This window comes from Camellia sinensis, chromosome 2, assembly GCF_055761805.1.
Source record: "Camellia sinensis isolate YWXY chromosome 2, ASM5576180v1, whole genome shotgun sequence".
NCBI classification, from domain to species: Eukaryota; Viridiplantae; Streptophyta; class Magnoliopsida; order Ericales; family Theaceae; genus Camellia; species Camellia sinensis.
In genome coordinates, this window is record NC_138962.1 from 104,256,215 (window position 1) to 104,280,683 (window position 24,469).

Sequence of the window (24,469 nt, forward strand, 5' to 3'; positions counted from 1 at the left end):
GGCTTCATTTGAGAAAAGTCTAACTGTTATGCAACATCAATTCAAGCCTTCTTAGTTCAGGGAGCTACGAGGTAACGTGTCTATTTATGCATTAGAGTATTTGCTTGTAAAGCGTAAGAGAGCCAATTCCATTGGTATTGATGCTGAAGCTTGTGGATGCATCCTTCGTCGCACTCTTGGTTTACCTTGTGCCCATGAGATTGCTGACTACATCTGACAAGATCATCCTATACCACTTGCTACCATACACTCACACTGGAGGCAACTTCATATCTCCATATGCAACAAAGAAGAGAAAATAAAGGTGACTTGTCATGCAGAAGTAGAGTTGTTTGTGAAAAGTTCAATGAAAGTAATAGAACCATGTGGTTGGAGCTTTTGAAGAAGTTGAAAGAGATTGTATGTCCATGGAGCACTTTTCTTGTTGAGCCAGAAGTGAAGCCCAATACATGTCAGTAAACCGTGTGCATTTGAGTTGGTGCAATCTAGACATGATTCCTTCTCACCTAGGGACACTTAAATCACTACATTAGCTTCTACTCAGGAAACCAAGAAGAAGCAACCTATTAAGGGAAATGAGAAGGTGAATGTGAAGAGGAACGTGTATATTACCAGAACAGTAAAACCTGGTGCATATGTTGATGCTTTCCCTTCTGGGTTAAAACCATACATTAAGTTTGCCAAGGATGTAGCTACAAATAGGAATTGCGGTTTTAGGACTATAGCTGCTTCAATTGGTCATACAGAAGATGATTGGGCTCAAGTTATGCGTGATCTTTTGGGTGAGTTGCACACCCACAAAGAGAAATACATTATACTTTATGGGTCCTACGAAAGGTTTGAAGAATTGACAAGCATATTGTCATACTTTCAAGACAGTCATGGCTATTCACATTGGATGAATATGCCAGACATAGGGCATCTTGTTGCATCGTGCTACAATCATATGTTATACCATTTGTCATTACAACAATGTCTCACCTTTTTACCTCCGAGAATAGTGCCAGTACCTCAACTTGATAGACGTAAGATTGTCATTGGATTTGTCAACAGAAATCATTTCATGCAGGTATAAGAGAAACTTATCATTTCGTGCATGTATAGGAAGTTATAGGGTATGACCATTAACTGAAGTGAATTTTGATGCAGGTTTTTTTGCAGCCAGGCCATCCAGCTTCTCTTATAGCCACTAATTGGTGAAAATACCGTCACCCTTGCTCTGTCGACTGGGATGATGCATATGTGCGCCGCATTTAGCATTTCAAGGACATCATTTATGATACTGTAGCTACTTGAGAGACATTTGACATTGTTGATGTTGATTGACACATGTATGCATTTGACAATGTTAGAACTATGGAAGAAATTAATGGATGTGTTTTTTGATGTTGATGTGTTCTCTGGCATAGATTGAATGTTATCGACCATTATTACCATTACATTCTAATAAGAAAATATCATTTACAATGTCATCGACCATTATTACTATTCCATTCTAATAAGAAAACATCTTTTACAATGTCGTTAAAAGATGTCTACAGTAATGTCAGCTTACAAAAGCACCACAAAAAATTCATCAACTATCAACTAATATGTCACGAATCATTTGTATGCCTACGACTAGGCCTACGGCTGTATGTCAATGTTCGAGATGAAAAGCGACCTCCAGTAGAACTAGGTCCAACAGAAGTAGGTCCAGTTTCGTCAATGTGCTGACCTTCAAGGACATGTGTTATAGCCTCAATAGCCTAGTAAAGTCGATAAGGATGTCGAATCCTGTCGTCATAACCAGCTTGAATGACAGGATGTACAATCCTCAGTGCATGTGCAATACGCTGCATTTTAAAAGAAGATCACATTTTAGGGTATATATCAGAAAAATAGAAGTACGTTAAAAATGCATAAAAGAGGATAATATATTACATCGGCATGTTGGCTGAAATCCGGATGTTTATGCACATGTGGTTAATCAGCGCGCTCAACATATAGATGCGTGATTTTCTTATACCAATCCATGTAACCCGGTACGTATTCCCAAGGCTGATGAACTAGTGTGCTCCTCCGCTGCTTAGATAACATGTGGTTATCCCAAGCCTCCCAGATCCTATCCAAGTATCTATACATGACTGTATATCGTGCAGATATGTTGCCTCGAGTACTACGAGTATGAGCCGGCGGTGCATCTAGGATGGTTTGAACCCTGCCAAATTGCCTTAGAACTCTATCTGGATGATAGGTTTCGACCACGCCTAAGCACTTCAAGCATCCATGGTAGAACGTAATTGGGTTACATGGATGTCGGTCTTTGCAACTCTAGTATGGAACCTAAATAATCTGTAAACGTAAAGTGTTTTTGAATTAAAGTATATAAAGGGTAAGATAAATAGAAAGTGTTAAAATTATCTCAGGACAAGTAAACTTACATCAGTCGCTACCAAACTGTCAAGCTCCGCTCGAAAAGATTTCAAATGATCAATGGAGGAGCTCGCCTCTCTCATAGATGTCCAATGGTACACGCGTGGCATGCCTTCATTGTAGCACATGTTCTGGTGAGGTCGGAATGCTTAGAAGTGCTCATAAATCCACTCCTTAAAAAAAGTCATATAACCGCCGATCTGCTTCACATCGGACCGGCTAGCATACTCCAACTGTCTGTATAAAAATGCTAATGCAGTAGCACCCCAAGCATAAGTATGAATAAATCCCAAATCCATCAATAAGCCAAGGTAAATAACAGGAACCCTAGTACCACTCTTGCTACTAAAGAGCGTACATCCCAACAGAAACAACAAATAAGCTCTAGCAGCGTAATATATGGCTTCCTCTGGGTTTGAATCTGTGACCCCAGCAAACTAACTTCGTAACCACTCAAGCCTGATTGAATTCCCACTAGCAGTAGAAACCTTGTCATGTGCTACACGTTCAGTAATCCCCAAGCCAAAAACTAGTAGTGTAACTCCATGAAGATCCGTCACATCTGGAACACTGACTGATTTGTCTACAATGGGAAGGCTAAGAATAGTGCCAACATCATCCAAGGTCAAGGTCATCTCACCAATTTTCATATGAAATGTGTTCCTCTCCGATTGCCATCTCTCAACAAAACTGGAGATTAGAAGCTTGTTGACGAACCAATAAGTGCAATGAGCTAATTGTGACGGCCCAGACCACTCAATCATGGCTTTGAATCTGCTGTTGTTGTTTATTAACCACCTTGCCCATGTAAGAATCTTCAAAGAGTGATTATGACACATTAAGGGCCCTTGTTCCTATAAAAGAAATTAAAATCTCATTAGAAACTACCATATAACACCATTAAAAAATCATATCCAAATGATTTTAACTTCTACTTAGGAATGCATACCTCCCTTTGCCAAACAGCTATAGTGACATGACTATTGAAACTCCGCAGTATTAATGGATCAGTCGGTCCACCTAGAAAAGCACGAGTAAGGTCCTCTTCCTAGACAATAGGAGAATTGGGTAAATGGGCATCCTCCATGGCAATGTCAAGCATATCACTTTCAACTCGTCTTTCGTTTCGACTACGACTTTGACTGTGACTAACACTAGGGATATCATATTCTACCGGAACTGGGTGACAACCTCAACCACGACCCCAACCCCGACCCCAACCCCAACCTCAACCTCGACCTCGACCTCGTCCTCGTCCCCATTCATGGTCAACATCTACTTCACGATGTCTTCTATTTGAAGCAGTAGGTGGGACACGTTGTGGACGTTCAGAATCCATATTATCTGCAAAAATAATATATTTAATGAGCATACAATTGTAAAAAGAATATACAAAAGAGAAATATATATATATACCGTTCGGAAGTTGAAAATTGAAAAAAATTGTACTGTTTAGAAGTTGAAAATTGAAACAATAACTAACTTTCGGAAGTTGTATGTTGAATGAATAAAATAAATTCGGAAGTTGAATGTCAAACTAAATAAAAAAATTTGGACTTCTAATGTCGAATAACATGTCAATTTTTGGACTTCTACTTCCGAACAAATATGTTATTTTCGGAGAACCAGTTCTGAATGAGGAATAGAGTGCTCAATCACGATGGGCTATGTGTTCATTTCGAAAATGGTAAAAACAAACCCTACATTACAAATAAAATATGAATGAAGATTAATATAAGTAAACTAACCTAAGTTCTCCAAATGTGAAGATTTCCTTCAATGATTCACGTCATTTTGTTCAATGCTCTTTAATGCCAATGCTTGACGTCTTCAATGGATGGATGAAGCTTTTGGGGGACGAACGGTAAAGTGTGAGAGATGGGTTTGTGTGTTCTCTGATAGGGTGTGTACATGAGGGTAGATGTGGAATAAACGGTGTGTGGAGTGAGCAAAATAAATTAGGATTAATTTTTTAAGTATATGTATTGAAAAGAATGTGCACAAAGAGGAATGAATGTGTGTAAATAGAAACTCTATTTTCACGCTTAGACTTTTGAGTAAAAAGAATTCAAACTTAAATTCATGGCATGAGAGCCTAAACTAAAAAAATGTAGGGTGCTTCTATTTACACACCACCTTTCATCTTAAGGCACATCATAATTTAGTTTATTTGTTATTACAATATTAACCTAATGTAAAATGACCACACGCCAATTACTAACTGCACACCACACCCAATTTTGATTTTTTTCGCTCAATACATATTATCAATTTTCAAATATTCCCAAAATATCCTCATATTCTTTAACCATAACCATAACCCTAACTATACCGCGCAACCGCAGCTGCCGCCACCATCAACCGTTGCTGTCAGCCATCCTACATCTTTCTGTCGCCGTTACCCTCTGACCGACACCATCCCCTTTTCTGTTTCCATTCCTAATCCATTTGCGTCCCTACCATGGCAGCAACTTGCGTTACCATTTCCTTTCACTGCTGACATTGCAACTCGTATCTCCCTCACCTCCGTCACCCTTCTCCAGCCCTGTTGGCCACCTTCTACCGCTTCCCATCATCTAGATCCCCTCCACAGTGTGACTCAGTTCCTCCACTCTATCATTCGATCTGCAGTTGCGAGAGAGAGAAAGAGAGAGAGATTTGGGTTTCTAGATCTAGGGTTTGAAGAGAAGAAGAAAAAGAAGAATAAGAAAGGGCTATGGATGGAAATAGGAGGAGAGAGGAGCTGCAATAGGGGAGGGAATAGCAGTGGAGTGGGGATTTGCAAAGAAGAGGCGTTGATTGAAGGGGATTCGGAGGGGCAACGTTGGCTTAGTAGCGGTGGTAGTGAAGAGATGTTGGGGTATAGGATTAAAGTTGTGATGAGGGAGATGGGGATGGCAGGGGTGGCTTGCCGGAGCTAGGAATGATGGAGGAGGTGCTGCTGAAGTTGGTAATGGCTGCGACGGCGACGGGGACGGGTAACGAGCAGGCGGCGACGACGGCGGTTGGGGTTAGGGTTAGGGCTGGTGGGGATGGGTTGTGTGGATTGAGAAATTTGTGTGAAGGTTAAAAATGTAACTGATCAGAAGGATAAATATGTAATAATTTTTTTTAAGGAAATGGAAGATTGAAGATTGTGGCTAGGATGTGTGAGTAAGGGTATGAAGTAAATTTCTTATTTATTAAATTATTGAAAGTGTACTTTTGAGTAATGGTGAGCCTTAAAATGCAATGTAGTGGATGAATAGAGGCGCCAAAAAAAGTGAGAGAAAAAAGTGCGAATTGATTTTTTGGGTGAATAAAGTGCGGATTGATTTAAAGTGCGGATTGATTTAAAAAATTAAAGAATGCAAGGCTGTTTGGTGATAAGGGATCCGGGGGTACTGCTGCGAGGGGCTCACAGCAGTTACTGCTGTGAGCCGAAACGACGTCGTTTCATGCATATTCAACCCAAAAAAAAAAAAAAAAACAAAAGAAGGAAAGTTTGGTTTTTAAGAAGCTTGAACCCAGACAAGTTGAAAGAACTACAGAGACCTCAACCACTGTGCTATTTACCCTCCTCATAACTAGTGTGGCTATATATTATATTTATTACAATCTTTATTTCAGTATAAAAAAAAGTTTACAGTCTGCTTTTACTACAATCTCTATTCCAGCATAAAAAAAAAAAAAATTACAATCTGCTATTACTCCAATCTATATTTCAGCATTAAAAAAATATTTGCAATCTATATTCCTGCATAAAAAAAAAAATTACAATCTGCAACCATAATAAAGCTTATAAAATAAAATAAAAAAAATCCTTTCCATCTTTAAAAAAAAATTCTAATCTTCACAATTTGATGCTCTGTTGTGTATCAAACACAAAATAAATCTTTTCCACTGTTATTATGTTTTATTTTATTTGTGTTTGATACATAATAGAGCATCAAATTGTACAAATTGGATATCAATTCAAGGTTTATTTAAGGAAAAATCACTGTTATTATGTTTTATTTTATTTGTGTTTTATTTTATAAGCTTTATTATGGAATAAATCTTTTCCACTGTTATTATGTTTTATTTTATTTGTGTTTGATACATGATAGAGCATCAAATTGTACAAATTGGATATCGATTCAAGATTTATTTAAGGAGAAATCACTGTTATTATGTTTTATTTTATTTGTGTTTTATTTTATAAATTTTATTATGGCTGCAGATTGTATTTTTTTTTTATGCAAGAATACATATTGTAGTAATAGCAAATTGTAAATATTTTTTTAATACTGAAACAGAGATTGGAGTAATAGCAGATTGTAATTTTTTTTTTTTATCTTGGAATAGAGATTGTAGTAAAAGCAGATTGTAAATTTTTTTTTATGCTGAAATAAAAATTGTAATAAACATAATATATATCCACAATATTAAGGAGGAGAGTAAGGCTAAGTTTGGGAAGACTAAATAAGTGCACTTTTTGACTTTTCTTGTATTATGTGTAAAAAAAGTAAAGAGGAGATGTTGATTGATGTAACCAAAAAAAATAAGCCAAACTTGGCCTAAGTAGCACAGTGGTTGAGGACCCTTTTTCTTTTCAACGTGTCTGGGTTCCAGCCTCTTAAAATCCAAACTTTCCTTCTTTTGTTTTTTGTTTTTTTTGTTTTTTTTTTTTGGGTTGAATATTCATGAAACGACGTCGTTTCGGCTCACAGCAGTAACTGCTGTGAGCCCCTCGCAGCAGTACCCCGGATCCGGTGATAAGGATGCCAGCTAGTTTATTATTGAATTTTAATTGGTGGGTTGCACCACATGATTGTTGTGACGTGGATTAGCCAATTTTTTCTCCTCAGGTCCTACTCCAGTCTCGCTTCCTCTGGTTTTATCTATCTCTAAACCCTTTGAATCTCTCTATTTCGATCCAAGCCAGACTGGACACACAATTGAAGTGATTTAGGGTTTTAAGGATTTCCTCAACCAATATTTGCAGCGATGGAGGTTGATATGGAGACTTCTCCCAGCTACTTCGACCCCGAAGATCTCAGCACCAGAGAGCGCTGCCGTCGTTATGGGTATTCCATTTACCATACCATACGCTTTCCATTTCAGTACTAGTCACTTTTTCTCCTCTATTTCTGCTTCACTATCATAACAACCCCTTTGTAGTTTGTATCTTTCATTTTTATTTAAAATGCCCAATTTCAACCAGAATCATTTGGGTTGTTCACATTTATTTCCGTCAATTTGGTCTAACCATATTTATATACAAATACCATGTATACATCTGCTACTGGAGTTGCACCCATATAATTGGAGACTGTTTGTAACCAACACCAAATTGAGATGCAAACTTGGGTTAGCCATTCCACTTTAGTTATATTTCATATTTTACAACACTGTAAAAATTCATTATTTACTTTAGTGTTTCAATGAGATACGTACATGTAGGCTTGATGTTATTGATTTGCGTGCACACACTCACATATATTATTGCGACATGATTATATATGGTTCCTATTGGTTTTTCTTTGAAATCATGCCAACTTTCAAATATTGTCGCTTCTTTGAATTTACGCTTCCTTGAGCTTCTTATACTTTGCATCACTTGCCAATATCTTTAAATTTGAAAACAATTATTGGTGGATAATATAACAAAGTGACCAACTAATCATATACCATTTAAACAAATCTTTTTATATAATTTTTCATGTGCTTTACCAAATATTCACAATTACAAAATATTCACAATCATGATACTTGATAGTCATGATCAAAATGAAGTGTATGGTTGAATAAAAATATATCTAAAAGTCAAAATCGAAAAACACTAATGGTCCATGCCTAACATAAGCAATGCAATACAATCCTAAAGTGTATAATGATCATTTTCATTAAGTATACGACCATCATCATTGTAATCTAAAGGTAGAGCTAATAAATTATATATGTTAAAATATAAAAAAAAAGCTCGATTTAAGCATATTAAATAATGTTTTTAGTGCAATGTTGTAAATATGCTTCGTTTTACCTACTAAACGCTCTTCTACTATTTCACCTTAAATGCTTTTTTACCAACATTGCTTTAACGAATTACAGAATTTACTGTATTTCGCTTGTGCATACCTGCACTAAATGATTATGCAATGTGTAGGAAAAGGCACTCAACTTCCAGTCATGACAATTCAGTTTCTAAGTTCAGTGGAACCAGGATTTTGTATGATGGGCAGAGCATTGAAAGGCGGCCAAACGCTGCACTTTTTCTTGAAGATATCAAACAAGAGGTTGAGAGCTTTGATGCTGATCAATTAGAAGGAACACCTTCAAAGACACAATCTGCTTTGTGGAGAAAATCATTGGCTAGCAGTCGCGGTGTATCTGAGGTAGATGTTGCTGCTGATTCGATACGTCGACCTGGAAGTTATTCATTAAAATCTTGCAAGAATGAGGATGATGCATTGTCAGATGGTGGACATACAACTTTTACTTTATTTGCTTCTCTACTTGATTCTACTCTCCAAGGTGCTTGAAGTAAAATTTCTCAATTAAAATCACAATTTTCTCATTGTTTTTGCATATGGATTGGTCGCTTGCATCAATGGTTATAGATTTTGACCAGGTTCGAAGGATGTGTTTAAGTTGCATTTATTCATCTAACCTATGCCAGTTTCTGTAGGTGTGAGATCACAAGATGCTTTATTGAATCTAATTAATGTTTATCAATTTTGGAGCTGAGTGGATCATTTAAAAAAAAATTGAACTTTAATTATTGTGGATTCATTGACATCAAAGAGGGCAATTCATCAAGTGCATTAATCTTTTGGAGTTTCAGGAACTATTTGATTATGCTTCTGTATATGTGATGCCACTATGATTTTGTGTTTAATTCTCTGTAAATCCAAGTTCACCCCTTTTAAATATATATATATGGGGAGTTTTTCTGTTTTTGTCATACATTATGGTATATATACATTTAGGATTGCATGATGATGAAATAGTGCAATGCTACTTGGTTTTTTGTTGTTTCTGGGATAGACATTTAATTACTTGCTAAAACTGGCATGGCAACTTTTCAAATTGCTTGATGCTTATGATCTTCTGTAGAAATGAAATTTGATTTTGACTTCAAATCTTTGAAGCTCATTTTGAGTCAACTTTTTTATCCTCTAGTTAAATTTTTATTTTACATATTACAGAATCTTTAAATATTTGATGTGCTTATGTTATTTTGAGCCATGTTGGATGCTGATCTAGTAATTGTTTGGTGCTAACCTAATAAATATTTCCATTCCATAACTCCTGGAGAATGTTTTGGAGGATTTGGACCTAATATGGTGGACTTGAGAAGCTTACAAAGATTATTGATTTGCTTCTTTGAAAGCTGAATGGATGCTTTATCTTGTTGCACATTTTAAATTACTACACTAGTGTTCAGAATTTCCTTTCTGTGCTCAAGTTTCTTTTGTCACAAAACTTATTATGAATAACATTTATGATTCCCTTGTGTATCTTACAGTTGACATTCTGTGTATCACAAGGTTGATGCCTATCCCTGATCTGATATTGCAATTTGAGAGATCTTGCCGTAATGTATCAGAGTCAATAAGGTGGCTCTCACACTTCTCATATATTTGTATTTCTGTTGAATAGTCTTCTTTTGGAATGTGTGCACATGTACCACTGTAGCATGCTGAATATTGTGAATATTATTGTAGTATTTTACTGTTCATGCATGAGAAACATATCTTTATTCGGATGAAAATAGGTGGGTAGATAAAGGAGGAGTAAGTCTCATTTCTAGTTTATAGAGAAAGAAATAATGAGAAAAGTCTTTGCCTAAAGTATTTTGTGTAGTGCACCCCCTTTTTTTTGTGTAAATACTGGCTCCGAATTGTGCTGAATGAGGTTCTTAGGATGCAGTTATCATGAATATTTTGTTTTGATTTTTTCATATTAAATTTGGTAATGCTCAGCATCTTGGTTGGTTGTTTTACTGTGTCCTAGTTAGGGCTGCAAATGAACCGAGCTGTTCATGAACAAGCTCGGCTCGGCTCAGTTGGTTTAGAAAACGAGCCGAGCTCGAATATTAGGCTCATTTAGTAAATGAGCCGAGCTCGAGCTCGCATAAGCTCGGCTTGTTTATCTTTATTTAAATTATATAATAAATATATTATTTATATATTAAATAATAATATAAATACATTATTTATATAATAAATAATATAAATAATATTAAAAAAAATTTAATCAGGCTGAGCTCGAGTTCTATTCATGTTAACGAGTCGAGCCGAGTCGAGCTCGAGCCTAGTTTCTTATCAAGCCGAGCTTGAGCTTAATAAACGAGCTCGATAAGTAAACGAGCCGAGCTCGAGCTCAGCAAAGCTCGGCTCGGTTCGTTTGCAGTCCTAGTCCTAGTGCTCTACTTTCGTAGGTATGGATCCAGTGAAAGACATGGAATTGTGGAGGGCAAGTTGATGAGGCAGAAGGCTTGACTCTTACTGAATGAGGCTGCTTCTTGGTCTCTTTTGTGGTACCTATATGGGAAAGGAAATAAATCTCTACCATTAATGTTCCTATCATAGAATTGATGTTTTATATAGATAAAGTGGGCTCTACAGTGCAGTGTTTTGAAAAACGTGCCTAATCAAGGCAAGGCGAGGCGAGGCGCGGCGCGGCGCAGCTCTGCGCCTCATGCATAGTGAGGTGAGGCGACATAGAGGAGGCGCAACTGAGGCTATGAGGCGTGCGTTTTTTTTGAGGCTCGAGGCGTGCGCTTTTGGCGCTTTGCGTTTCTTCTACTACTATAGCCCATATGGTTTTGGTGTGAATACCCACATGGAATAAATTCTCATTTACAATATAAAATGATCAAAACGTGGGTCAAAAGAGCAAAAAAAAAAAAAAAACCCTAGTGGAGAATAAGGCAACGACGAAGGTTCAACTCCTGTTCTCATCTCCTCTGGTACGACTCTTCCTATTCTCTCTCTAGTGGAAAAAAACTCTCATCGTCTTCTCTCTCGCTTCTGTCTCACGATCGCTCTCTCTCGCCTTCTCTCTTGTGATCGCTATCTCTCTCTCTCTCTCTCTCTCTCTCTCCTATCTCTCTCTTTGTCTGCTTGATTCATATATAGATCGCGATCTCTTTCTCTCTCGCGTCTGTCTCTCTCTCTCTCTCTCTCTTTATCTGCTTGATTCATATATATGTAATATTATATCAGCATTGATAGAGATCCCCTCCAATCACCACTCCCACCACCCCCTATACACACGTGGCGGGTGGTGATTGGAGGAGAAGGAAAAAAGAAAAAAGAAAAACTGGCCAATGGGAGGGAAAGGGGGTTTGAAACATTTTTCAATATTATATAATACCTATTATATAATACATAACATACTTATAGCTAATATATAAAATATAATTGATTCATATATATATAATATTATATAATACCTAGAATACCTATTATATGATATATAATATACCTATAGATAATATATAAAATATAATATATATTTATACATAGTAATAAAAAAATAAACACATGTATGTAAAATAAAACAAAAAAAATTAATTGAAACACATTATTTAAAAAATATAATAAATAAATAAAATAATATATATATTAAAAAAATATATTTTTTTCTTCTTCTCTTCTCTTCTCTTCTTATTAAAAAAATTAATAATATACATATTAAATATTTGCTTATGTTGAAAATTGTGCTATATTAATATTTTGCTTAACTTCTATAACTTGCGCCTCGCCTCGCGCCTCGGCGCTTAGGCTCCAGGTGACCTTGGAGCCTCGATGCGCCTAGAGCTTTTTAAAACACTACTACAGTGTCACCACAACAATATTGAAACTTATTGAATGCATGCTCATTGAAGTTTGGGAAGTTCATACTTCATGATTTATGTACTAAGGAGTAAAGTATTTGTGTAATTTATCTATCAAATTATTTAGTTGTGCTTAAGAAGAAATAGATTAAAGCACTCTTGAAGTTCAAAAATGATTTTAAAGTAGTTCCATGTTATTAGATTAAAGCACGCTTGAAGTTTATATTTGTCAGTTCCATCCTTGCTGAATATATGAACATATAAGTGGTTTGACTGTTCTCCTAAACATTTACGATTAATTCGTCTCTCTTGGTCAATGTAATATTTGACCACTCCACTCTGCACCTTACCTTTTAATCCATTGTTTCAATTCGACTACTGATGCAAAGTATAAGAAGCTCAAGGAAGGCTAAATTCAGAGAAGTGATGATACTTGGACATTGGCATGATTTCATAGAGAATTTGATAGGAATTTTATATAATTATGTTTCTAGTATTATTAGAGTATTATTTGATGATAATTTTTATGTTTTGTAGGATTTTTAAGTCAATCGTATTTTGGTAATTTTCATTATTGTTGTCATGGGTTGTAGGGGTCGCCCATGGGTCGTCTTGTGGGTCAAGTTATTATTAGGTTTTATTTGTCTCTTATTTAGTCTTAAATTAATTTTAGAAGTTAAAGATATTATTGTAGTTTCCTTTTTTGGTTCTAGTTGGTTTAGGAAGTCTCTTAGTTCGATATAAAGCCATGTAATGCTATTAATTCAATAGACTTGATATTTTAGAGAATTTTAGAGCTTTTTTGAGCCTCTTTATGGATTGTGTGATGCAATCAAACCCTAGGTATGATGCAATCAAACCCTAGGTGTAACCTATCTTCTTCTTCTCCTTTCTTCTTTTTTTTTGGTTTTAGTTTACTATTCACGAGTTACTGTTCACAGCCTCATAACAGCCCCTGAACAGTGCTAAAATTCCATCTTTTCATGCTTAAACACTTACCTATTTATTACCCTAAACAAACACTACTTGTCCCCTATATTCTTATTGCAATTACAGCCATAAAATCCAATTAAAATCAGCCCCAAAAGCTTAGATTTGCTGCTGTGCCTAATCGTCCTGCATCAGTTTGGTATCATAGCTTAAGGTTTTGCCATGATGTTTTCACATTGTGGGAGATCCAATACAAGTGGATTGACTTGGGAAGAGGGTAAAGCGCTTCTTAGAGAAAATATTCGTCTGAGGGATCTTCAAGATGATTTTCTTGATCAATTGTATGCTCTTAAGCAAGGTGATATGTGTATGATTGATTATGCAAGAAAATACAAGGAATTATTTATCAAATCTGGAGTGGTAGAAAGTGAACGGATGACTATTGCTTGTTTCAAAAGTGGGTTGAGATCTGTAATTAAAGAAGAGATGTCTCATGCATATTTGGAAGATCTCGAAGATGCTATTGAAACGGATATGCAATTTGAATTTTTTGTAAAATTTAAGGAGAAATCAACAGTTTTGAAGCTTGCGCATTATAGAAAGACTATCCAACAAGAGAAACCAACAAACACTCCCAAACCAAGGGCTAAAGTGCCACAAGATGCAGCAAAACCAAATATTGTTCTTAGGGATGGAAATTATACACAATTGAAGTTGCAAGCCAATGAATATGTTCAAAATTTTCCTAAGATGAAAGATGACCTTTGAAAGATAACGAGGCACTTATTAATGATCCAAAAGCACCTCAAGAAGATCTAGTTATTACTCAAGTAAAGCCTAGAGTCAAAAACGATGAATTGGATGCTATGGAAGTTGTAGGGACTGAACAATCAAAGCAACCAGCTGCTAGTGCTGTGCAAAATATGCCTTTAAAGGTCACCAATGTGTTGCCTAACTTTTCTAATTTGGCGCCAACAAAGTCATCTAATGAACCTTTACCTGTGCATAATATTGATCCTATATTAGAGTCACAATTGCGTAACCCACCAGCACATAATGCAAATTTGAGTGAGTATAACATGCCAGAAACAATGATAGGTGCTGATTTCATTCAACAGGATGCCAAGGTTGAATTGCATGGCAACATTTTGAATGAGGAAAAGGTTGAGAATATGGAATCCATGATTGTTGATAGAAGAAAAAGCATTCAAATTGATTGCAAGCAGTACATTACAAAGCCAAAAGAGAATAGAATGGATGGGCAGAATTTTGCAACTCTACACTTGAATCAATTTAAGGGTTCATCTTCTACTTCAATTGATTTCGTCATTCTAGAAAAATTCAGCTTTAGAGCTGAAACTATCATGTTGCTTTCATTGCTAGCTCCAATGAAGAAGAAATGATGCTGCCGACTTGAAGATTTTAATGTGAAGCCATGGATGTAATTTCAAAGTTTGTGGATTCTTATACTTCAACACTTTAAAACTCGCGGTTGAGTTTTTTCCACCCAAGGGAGAATGATGCAGAGTATAAGAAGCTCAAGGAAGGCTAAATTCAGAGAAGTGATGATACTTGGACATTGGCATGATTTCATAGAGAAACTGATAGGAATTTTATATAATTATATTTCTAGTATTATTAGAGTATTATTTTATGATAATTTTTATGTTTTGTAAGATTTTTAAGTCAATGGTATTTTTGGTAATTTTCATTATTGTTGTCATGGGTTGTAGGGGTCTCCCATGGGTTGTCTTGTGGGTCAAGTTATTTAATTGAGTTTTATTTATGTCTCTTATTTAGTCTTAAATTAATTTTAGAAGTCAAAGATATTATAGTAGTTTCCTTTTTTGGTTCTAGTAGTTTAGGAAGTCTGTTGGTTCTATATAAAGCCATGTAATGCTATTAATTCAATAGACTTGATATTTTAGAGAATTTTAGAGCTTTTAGGGCTTCTTTATGGATTGTGCGATGCAATCAAACCCTAGGTGTGATGCCTAGACCTATCTTCTTCTTCTCCTTTCTTCCTTTTTTTGTTTTAGTTTACTATTCACGAGTTACTGTTCACAGCCTCATAACTGCCCCTGAACATTGCTAAAATCCCATCTTTTCGTGCTTAAACTCTTACCTAGTTATTATCCTAAACAAAGACTACTTGTCCCCTATATTCTTATTGCAATTACAGCCATAAAATCTAATTAAAATCAGCCCCAAAAGCCTAGATTTGCTGCTGTGCCTAATCATCCTGCATCAGCTAGTTATGTGGATTTCTGAGTATCTTGCTAGTTCATGGTGTCACGATCTTGATGAGACAACATTGGTATATGTTACAATATTGGATCGTGCATCAGCTAGTACTAGAAATCTTGGAAGACTTTTATTCTTGATTGTTGGTGCATGTCATACCTGATACCACGTCTAATTGAATACTTAGAAAGCTTTACAAAGTGTTATCATTTGCCTTATTAAGCAAATTTCTATTTGATGGTGAAATTGGTCATTCTTTTATATACATTTCTCATCTCGCAATTTCCCCCAAATTGAATTTTTAAATTAGATGATTTGCTATCCCAACATTCATCTTAGAATGTTCAAACTTTAGTTACATATTTGCTCACATAGTTTCCTGGTTAGGAATAATGATGCATATTGAAGTTACTTAATGTAGTTAAATGTTTAGACAAGGTATTCCTGTTGGCTCCTTCATGTTTATGTTGGCTTGTTTGTGAAAATTATTTTTTCATCTTGCAGGAAATAAAGAACTTCCAGAAGATCTGATGCTGGTGATGCATCTTCTATTGTTAACTCTCAAGTTTTCCATTATGTTTTCTTGCTCTTATATTGTGAGTTTCATCTTATGCCTTATGAGTCTATGACAGTCCCCAACAACTTCGCATTTGGAGGCTTGCCAGTTTGTTGTTGCAGATCATACAGCACAATTAGGCCTCCGGATTGTTCAGTGGCTTGAAGGATCAGCCTCCAAAGTCCTTGATTTGGATAATGAGGTGATGAGTCTGCTACTCTCTCCTATTTTGACAGTCTGATGCTTATCCATGGTTTGTTGTTTCTTTACTTTTTAAAATTTAATTTTGATTTTGAATGCCTTTCTTGTTGCATTTCAAAAGATAGTCTGAAGCTGCCAACTATTGTGAATTGATACCATAATCCACCATATACTTGAATTATTTTTTCCTTTTTTGATTAGAGAAATTATCGTAGTTGAAGGTGGCTATTTTCAGCCATTACTATTTTTTAGTTTATTTGAGATTTATTTTAGTAAGCAAATGATTTGGGTAGTGAAAATTAGCATCTTTTTTCTTTAACATGCACATCAATGAGGTGTAAGGCTTGGATTGCCTTCTTTCCAAGTTAGCAGACAATTTAGCGATCAAAGACTTGTTTCCTAGAGAGATTTCAGTGCACGATAATAAATCAAATATAATATCAAGATATTGGGTGGCAATTTGGCAAAGAAGATAAAATATGCAACAGGTTTTATGTGCTGAAATTTGAAAGCAAAAGATTTAAAGCTTTTTATTCTGTATTAGTAAAAGTAGAATGTGATTTGGTAGAAGAATCAGTGACTTGCAAAATGAGTTGCCTGGTTGTGTTAGGAGAATAATGATGATGGGCCCTTGGAGGGTTGAACAGGAGCAATTGTAAATTGTATTTTGAAAGCAAAATTTTGTTTTAATACATTGTAGTTCAGAAGGTGTTTGGTGGGAAGGTTACAAAGCATGCTATGGTCCTGGAAAAGGGAGAACTTCAGTAGATAATTATATTTGAATGGAGACTAGTAAGTCTAAGATATATATAAATTCACATGACTATCCATGTTGTAGGTTTACAACTATGGTATGTGGTGATCAAGACATGCATGTACTTACTAGAATAAGTCATCTAGAAACTAGAGATGGATTACATTACATGCTTCATGGGTGAGGATCAAATGTTTGTGTCATGAAGAAATTAAAGGATGTGGAACAGTGACAACTTTACATTCATTATTACCCAATAAACCACATAGGGGAACACATTACAGCAGAAATTATTAACTTCCCTGTTTTTAGGAACCATATCTGTTTTTTATTTTATTTTGTTTTTGGGAGCAATTTACAGATATGGGAAAGGCATTGGGTTTTTAATTGAGGGCTTTGAAGGTAAGAAAAGTCTCATTGTAGGATGAAGCGTAACAAAACCGAGGTTGCACCTATTATAGTGGAATAAATTATATTCAACTAGGGAGTATTTATTTAATTTTTTTTGATTAGTACAGTATTTATTTTATTTTATTTTAAATTTTTTTTTGGCATAGTGCCACTTTGTGCACTATGCCAAAGGTTAGGTATGGACCCAATCTTTCCCCTCCTAAACATACATTAATGTGTACTATTTGGGCGTTGTTTTTTTAAAAGTATTGATGATATCTGCATGTGGAATAGAGGAGGTATTTTATATGATGAGAGAAAAGAGAAGGAATAAAGAGGGATATAAATGTTGCATCAACTACTAAGTGAAATTTATTAGGTGTGCTGTGAAACTAAGAGGGTGACTGAGCACAGGTCAAGAAATGAGACAAGAATAGGTTAAGGTGATTCTCCATGGAAGTTATTGTTATGTTATGCAACTGAAGGAAAGATGAGCATCTTCATATTGTTTTGTGGCTTTTGATGGAGTCATTACATGGGGGGGCTAGAAGTCCACCAAAGTGATTCTTAATTACAAATAGGTTACGGTGGCATCGGGAAGGTCATCTTTTGGATTGATTATGGTTGGATTGGTCAGGCACTTCAGGGAAGAGATCCCATGTTGTATGCCATTTTTGATCACAAGTTTGACTAGTAGAGACACTGATAATTTAGAGCTTGATTGCCTTGATTTAAGTTGAGATGCTTTAGAGTTCAATAGCAAGACTAGAGTTGGTAAAAGGATTTTGTAGAAATTGGGTGCAGGTGGTGAGGATGTAATGATAATGGATAGCCACTGTCCAACAAATTACTAAGACTGCTGATTTTATCTATCAATTGTTGGATAAAAAAAGCACAGACGTAAGGAAATATCCATAAATTAATTTCATGATGAAAGTAGAAACATTGTTGTGTGGGATCAAGCATATGTATCGAATTGGAAAGAAGTCAAGTAGGACAATGGGTGTGCTTTATTGATGGACAAGATCCAGGAAGTGACAGAATAACACACGCACAAGGGCGAGCTTTAATGAAAACAGAGGAGGTTGAAATGGATGATTGGTATGGATGGATGCTGGAGATTTCATTAATACCACCAGTTGTGGGATGGGTAAGCAAATGTTGTCTAAGCTTTCTGGTCATGCGAAATGAAAATGGAGACGTCTTAATGAAAACATAGATTATGGGATGACAGTTTTGTGGTTCTCATTTACGTTGTTTTTTTTGCCCGGTTGACTTCCAGTTTTCATATTTGAACATGTGGTTGGCCCGAAGCAGAAGGATCAAACCATGATTAAGCTATGTTGGGTCCTATTATCAATATCTAGACAGAATACCAAGGAACCATTCTGCAGCCATTTAGTCATTTATCTTCTTTGAAGAAGATTGTATTTAAAAATAATTGTTTGATTTCCTTGGTTCTTCCCTGATAGTTTATACTTCACAATAATTTGGCTGAAATTGTATTAGGAGTTCTGTGGTATGGTTGGCATAACTGTTGGTTGTCTTTGTAGGTGAGAGTTTCTCATGTTGGTACTTATCTCCCTAGCTATGTGGTCTGGCGTCATACCCAACGTGCTCTAAAGAAAGGTGTCTCAAAACCAAAGACTGGTCATCACTTGGATTTTGATGCTCCAACGCGTGAACATGCTGAACATGATAAAGTACTTTTTGATGAACAATTGTCTCAATATATGTAATTTTATTTCACCCACGAACTGCTTGTGGTCTGTTGTAGTACATTTTTGAATACATTTCAATATATTAAAGTCCTTTTCACATCTGCTCTGCTTTGCAACCACGCATTGTATCTGTATCCTATGCCGTTCATCTTGTTGGATTCAATTTTCCTGAAACTAGTAGATCTAGAAGATTTTTAACATTTTTTGAAATATATTATTTGTTTATTTGTTAGAATTATGTTGAACTCTGTTTTTTTAATCAACCGAAACAAGATGAATCTCTTCTGGAAGATGTCTGGACTTTGTTAAGGGCTGGCAGACTAGAGGAGGCATGTGATCTTTGCAGGTCTGCTGGACAGGTATGCAAATTTTTTTGAGGTTGTAAACTTCCTGTCCCACTGTGATATTAAATTCCCTTTGGGCAGCCATGGAGAGCTGCAAGTCTGCCCATTTGGAGGTTGGACCTATGCCCATCAGTTGAAGCCCTGGTAAAAAATGGAAAGAATAGAACTCTGCAAGCTATTGAACTTGAAAGTGGCATTGGTCACCAATGGCGCCTTTGGAAATTGGCTACCTATTGTGTATCAGAGGTACAGGAAAAAATATTTAATCAAAGTACTTTTTGTGAACGAACTTTCTTATGCAGTTACAATGATTTCTATAAATGTCACACACATATTCCTTGTGCTCCCTTTTTCTCAATATTTTGTGGTTCTAATTTTTCTCTTCAGCAACTCCCATTGATTGATAAATCAAATCTTGTTCACTTTCTCTTGTAAGATTGGTAGACAATTGACGTTATTGTAAATTGTTTTATGCTCTTGTTGTTTGGAGTTTCTCAATATTCGTAGCTTAATAAAATGCTGCCATTTCTCCATGAAAAAATGGTCGATCAATTAAGTGATTTCTATCTTCTATGCCTTCTTATATTGAAGAGAATTGCAGAGCAAGATGGTGGGAAATATGAAACAGCAGTATATGCAGCTCAGTGTAGTCACTTGAAGCGTATTCTTGCAATTTGTACAGACTGGGAGGTAATTTTTTGCTCCTTAATGATGCTACCTTCTAATTTTTTATCAGTTTTTTTTGGGTGAATAATTTTTTTTTATTAGTTTTTGTTCACCCATAATTCGCTTTGATACATCTTTTGAGCTTTTTGTAAGAACAATCGACCACTTATTCCTCCTACGTATTACTTGGCATAAAATGCATATGAGCATATGTAGAAGCTCTCCTAGTTGTGGTTTTGATTTTAAGCATGTCTAGTTAGCTTCTACAACATGGATTGCATATATATATACATATAATATATATTGAGGAGGCTGTTTGGTTAGGCTGATTTCGAAAAAGCTCAATGGGGTTTCCACAAATAGAAGTATGTGGGATTTCGATTCCTTTAAAAGAGAGTGTGAGGTGATTGATCTACCCTTGAGTAATGCTTGATTTACTTGGTCTAATCTTCAAGAGAATCGTGTTTGCTGTTGGTTGGATAGATTTCTTCATTCTTTGGGTTGGGAGGAGTTGTTTCCTGATTTAAGGCAAGAGGTAGTGCCAAGAGTAGTTTCGGACCATTGCCCGGTGATTTTTGAGAGTTGTCCCTTCAAATTGGGTCCAACCCCCTTTAGATTTGAGAACATATAGCTGGAAAGTCACTCTTTTAAAGCTTATTTCAAGGAGTGGTGGGAGAATGCAAGAGTCCATGGGTGGGGAGGGTTTGAAGTTTATGTGAGAGTTGAGAGGGGTCAAGGAGAATTTAAAGGTTTGGAAGCGTGAAGTGTTTGGTGTTCCAAATGAGTTGAAAGCAGAGTTTGTTCGGGGTATTGAAGATTTGGATGCAAAGGAGTTTGGGGAGGGTTTATCTAGGACTTCAAGGGATGAGAGATCAACGCTCAAATTTAAAGTTGGAAGAGCTTGTTTTTAGGGAGCAAATGTTTTTTGGGGACAAAGGGCAAATGGACAAAAGAGGGCGACATCAATTCAAGATTTTTTCATAGAGTTGCGTCGGGGAAAACAAAGAAGAATTTCATTAAAAATTTGGAAATTGGGCAATGATTGGTGGTGAATAAGGAGGAGCAAATCGTTAATCAGATTTTCAATTTTTACTCAATTCTCTATTCTGATGGTGGAGTGGATCGTCTAGGGATCAAAGGTATTTTTTGGGCTCCTGTGGATACCTTGAAATCCAGTTGGCTCGGGAGACCCTTTGAAGAATATGAGGTGTAGTAGGCCGTGTTTGAATGCAAGAGAGATAAGGCTCTAGGCCTAGAGGGTTTCTCAATGGCAGTTTTTCATGATTGTTGGGAGATCGTGAAAGTGGATCTTATGAAAGTGTTTGGTGAGTTTTTTGAGAGTGTGGAGGTTAACGTATGCCCCAATGCATCCTTCATTTGTCTCATTCCCAAGAAAGAGAAGTCGGTAAAGATTGGATATTTCAGGCCCATTAGTTTGGTTACACCACTTTACAAAATTTTGGGAATGGTGCTTTCCAAAAGAATTAGGTCTGTCCTTGGGGAAACCATTTCTCCCTCACAAGGGGCCTTTGTGCACGAATGACAAATACTGGATGTGGTCCTAGTGGCCAATGAGGTTGTTGACACTTTCGGGGACACGCGAACACGGCGGAGACACATACGGGACACACCGCATGGCGTGTCCCCTTATTTAGTTAATTTATGTTCACGGGACACACTGGGAACACTTTGGGGACACACTAGGGACATGCTAAGTTGTCTTTTTTCCCATTTATTTAGTGCTTTTGATGAATGTTAAATGCTTATTATGTTTTTCTTAGATTTAAATACTTAATAGATCATCTATAAAAAAAGATGTGTTAATTTAAAAGTGTTTATAAAACAAAATATAGAATTAGAGTTAGTTTATGTTAATGTTGATTGTTTGTGGATGTAACATTAATCTAGATAGCAAATACAAATATATGAAAACAGATTTTATTACCGTGTTCCCGCCGTGTTCGTGTCCCTGTCCTCATTTTTTGAAAATCACCATGTCCCGTGTCCTTGTTTGCATCCGTATTCATGTCCGTGCTTCTTGGTTGAGGAGTATAGGGGATTGCATAAAAAGGGTGTTGTTTTTAAGGTGGACTTCGAGAAAGCATATGACCATGTGGATTGGGGCTTTTTGGATTTTGTGTTGAAGAGGAAGGGTTTTGGGTCTAGGTGGAGGAGGTGGATTTGGGGGGGTGTGTCGTCATGCAATATGTCGGTCTTGTGAATGGTAAGGCTGGGAACTCTTTTAGGTCATTGTGAATGTCGTCATGCAATATGTCACCATTTTTGTTTATTTTAGTAGTTGATGTGTTCGGTAGAATCATCGATCTAGCTAAAGAAAATGATGTTATCGAAGAAATTGTGGTGGTGGGTGGAGATAGGATTGGTGTCACCCATTTACAGTTTGCGAATGACATCTTTTTTTCATCAAAGGAGGAGGGTAAGGTTGGTAATTTGCTAATGCTTTTGAGAATCTTTGAAATTGTGACGGGGCTCAAGGTTAATCTTAGCAAGAGTAGTGTTGTGGGTATTAATTTGGAGTCTACCTATGTGCAAAGGATGGTAGATATGTTGGGATGTCCCATTTAGCAGTTTCCTCTCAAATATTTGGGGCATCCATTGGGAGGAGATCCTAGATCGACATCATTTTAGGAGCCTGTGCTTATCAAAATTGGGAAAAGATTGGAGGGTTGGAAGCGAGCCTTGTTATCTTGGGGGGGCGGGGGGGGGGGGTTGTATACTTTGGTGGTTGTATACTTTGGTGCAGTCCGTGTTGGGTTATGTTCCTGTTTGCTTCTTCTCCTTGTTCAAGATTCCAGTCAACATTGTGAGGAAAATTGAGAAATTGATGAGAGATTTTCTTTGGGAAGGGTGTGATGAGGGTAAAAGGGATCATCTGGTCAAGTGGGAGGTTGTTTCTCTTCCTAGGGATAAAAGGGCCTTGCTATAGGAAACATTGTTACCAGGAATATTGCCCTCTTGAGTAAGTGGTTATGGAGATTTCTTGTTGAAAGAATGTCATTATGGTATTCTATTTATTAAAAGCAAGTATGAAGTTCATGCCAATGGTAGAGATTCTAATGTGGTTATTTTAGGCAATTGTCGTTCTCCTTGGAAGTCGATCTCTCATTTGTATCCACAAGTGTCCAATTTCCTATCATTGAAAGTGGGGAATGGGGTGAATATCCGATTTTGGGAGGATGTTTGGTTAGGGGATTCCTCGCTTGATATAGCTTTCCCCCTCCTTTACAGATTGGTTCATACTTGGGATATTTCAATATCATCGGTGGCATGTTCTAATGTGGCACCCATTTCTTGGAATCTTGGTTTTCATAGGGATTCAAATGATCAGGAGGTTGGTGAGTTGGCTTCTTTGTTGTCATTGATTGATGGGGCTTCCCTTTCTTCCTCTTGTGATAGTAGGGTTTGGAATATCAATTCTTCAGGGGTCTTCCCTTGTAAATCTCAGTTTGATAAACTCATTGATGATCCCTTTGTCCCGTTGTTTCCTTTTCATAAGAAAATTTGGAAAGCGGTTGTTTCTCATAAAGTGAAGTTTTTCATGTGGTCCTTAGCTCAAAAGGGTGTCATAACCAATGACCTTCTCCAAAGGAGAAGGCCCAATCACTTTCTTTGTCCTGAATGGTGTGTGATGTACTAGAGGAACTCGGAATCGGCGGATCATCTATTTTTGCACTGCCCTGTGGCTTTTGCTTTATGGCAGCGTTTGTTTGGCCTATGTGATGTTCAGTGGTTTGCTCCGCGGGATTGCATTCATATGCTTCGTGTTAGGTTCGATGGGTTTGGCGTCAACAAGAGTGCCAAAACAATGTGGTCCTGTATTGTGGTTGCTATTTTGTGGACTATCTGGTTGGAGGAAATGCACGAATCTTTGACAGCAAGGAGTCAGATGAGGAGGCTTTGTGGAAAGGGCAGGATATTTGGCTTCATTTTGGGATTTGCTTCTCCTCCTTTTGAAGGAGTTTCATTTTTCTTGATTTCTAGGGATTGGGCTTCTGTTTGCCATCTCTAGTGCTAGGAGTTCAGTGTTATTTGTTTTGACTGTTCTGCCTTTCTTTCTCTGTTTGTCTGAGGATTTCTTGTCCTCTCTCATTCTTCATTTTTAATCAAATTCTTTGTTGATGCTCAAAAAAATGTTTCTAGAAACTATTGCCTCTTTGTGTTTTGTCCTTAAACTATTAGTTTTATTTAGGCTAAATTATGAATACATCCCTTGAGATTTAAGTTAAAATACGAATTGCCCCCTATGGTTTCGAAAATTACAAATATCCCTTGCCAAAAAATTTTATTAACAGAATTAACAGAAAAATAAAATTCTTAACTACTCTACTATACAATAATAAAATTACTGCTGAAGTGTTAATTGAAATATATTTATGATATCATTAAAAATAGTTAATTGATTTCATGATTTATTAATAAAAG

At 36.4% G+C, this 24,469-nt stretch overlaps 1 protein-coding gene and 1 pseudogene across 2 annotated transcripts in view; both read left to right on the forward strand.

Moving 5' to 3' along the window:
- Positions 1–363: 363 nt before the first annotated feature.
- On the forward strand, positions 364–1,200 carry LOC114301438 (uncharacterized). The gene is made up of 3 exons (XM_028246396.2): positions 364–451; positions 534–1,069; positions 1,150–1,200. Exons 1-3 carry the CDS (start codon positions 364–366, stop codon positions 1,198–1,200), a joined length of 675 nt encoding a protein of 224 aa, XP_028102197.2.
- Positions 1,201–7,129: 5,929 nt separating this feature from the next.
- The window catches only part of LOC145789048 (nuclear pore complex protein NUP107-like), a 53,725-nt pseudogene continuing 36,385 nt past the window's right edge, over positions 7,130–24,469 (forward strand). Inside the window, exons 1-9 of the transcript XR_014361466.1 lie at positions 7,130–7,463; positions 8,543–8,910; positions 9,926–9,995; positions 10,820–10,957; positions 16,017–16,152; positions 18,849–19,015; positions 19,282–19,375; positions 19,442–19,606; positions 19,952–20,050. The product of XR_014361466.1 is annotated as a nuclear pore complex protein NUP107-like (transcript). The remainder of the gene's footprint in view (positions 7,464–8,542; positions 8,911–9,925; positions 9,996–10,819; positions 10,958–16,016; positions 16,153–18,848; positions 19,016–19,281; positions 19,376–19,441; positions 19,607–19,951; positions 20,051–24,469) is intronic.

Coding starts and splice junctions, on each gene's coding strand:
- LOC114301438 (XM_028246396.2), top strand. CDS start 364: ATGTGGTTGGAGCTTTTGAAGAAGTTGAAAGAGATTGTATGTCCATGG. Junction 452..533: donor AGAAGTGAAGCCCAATACAT/GTCAGTAAACCG, acceptor TCACTACATTAG/CTTCTACTCAGGAAACCAAG. Junction 1,070..1,149: donor ACAGAAATCATTTCATGCAG/GTATAAGAGAAA, acceptor ATTTTGATGCAG/GTTTTTTTGCAGCCAGGCCA.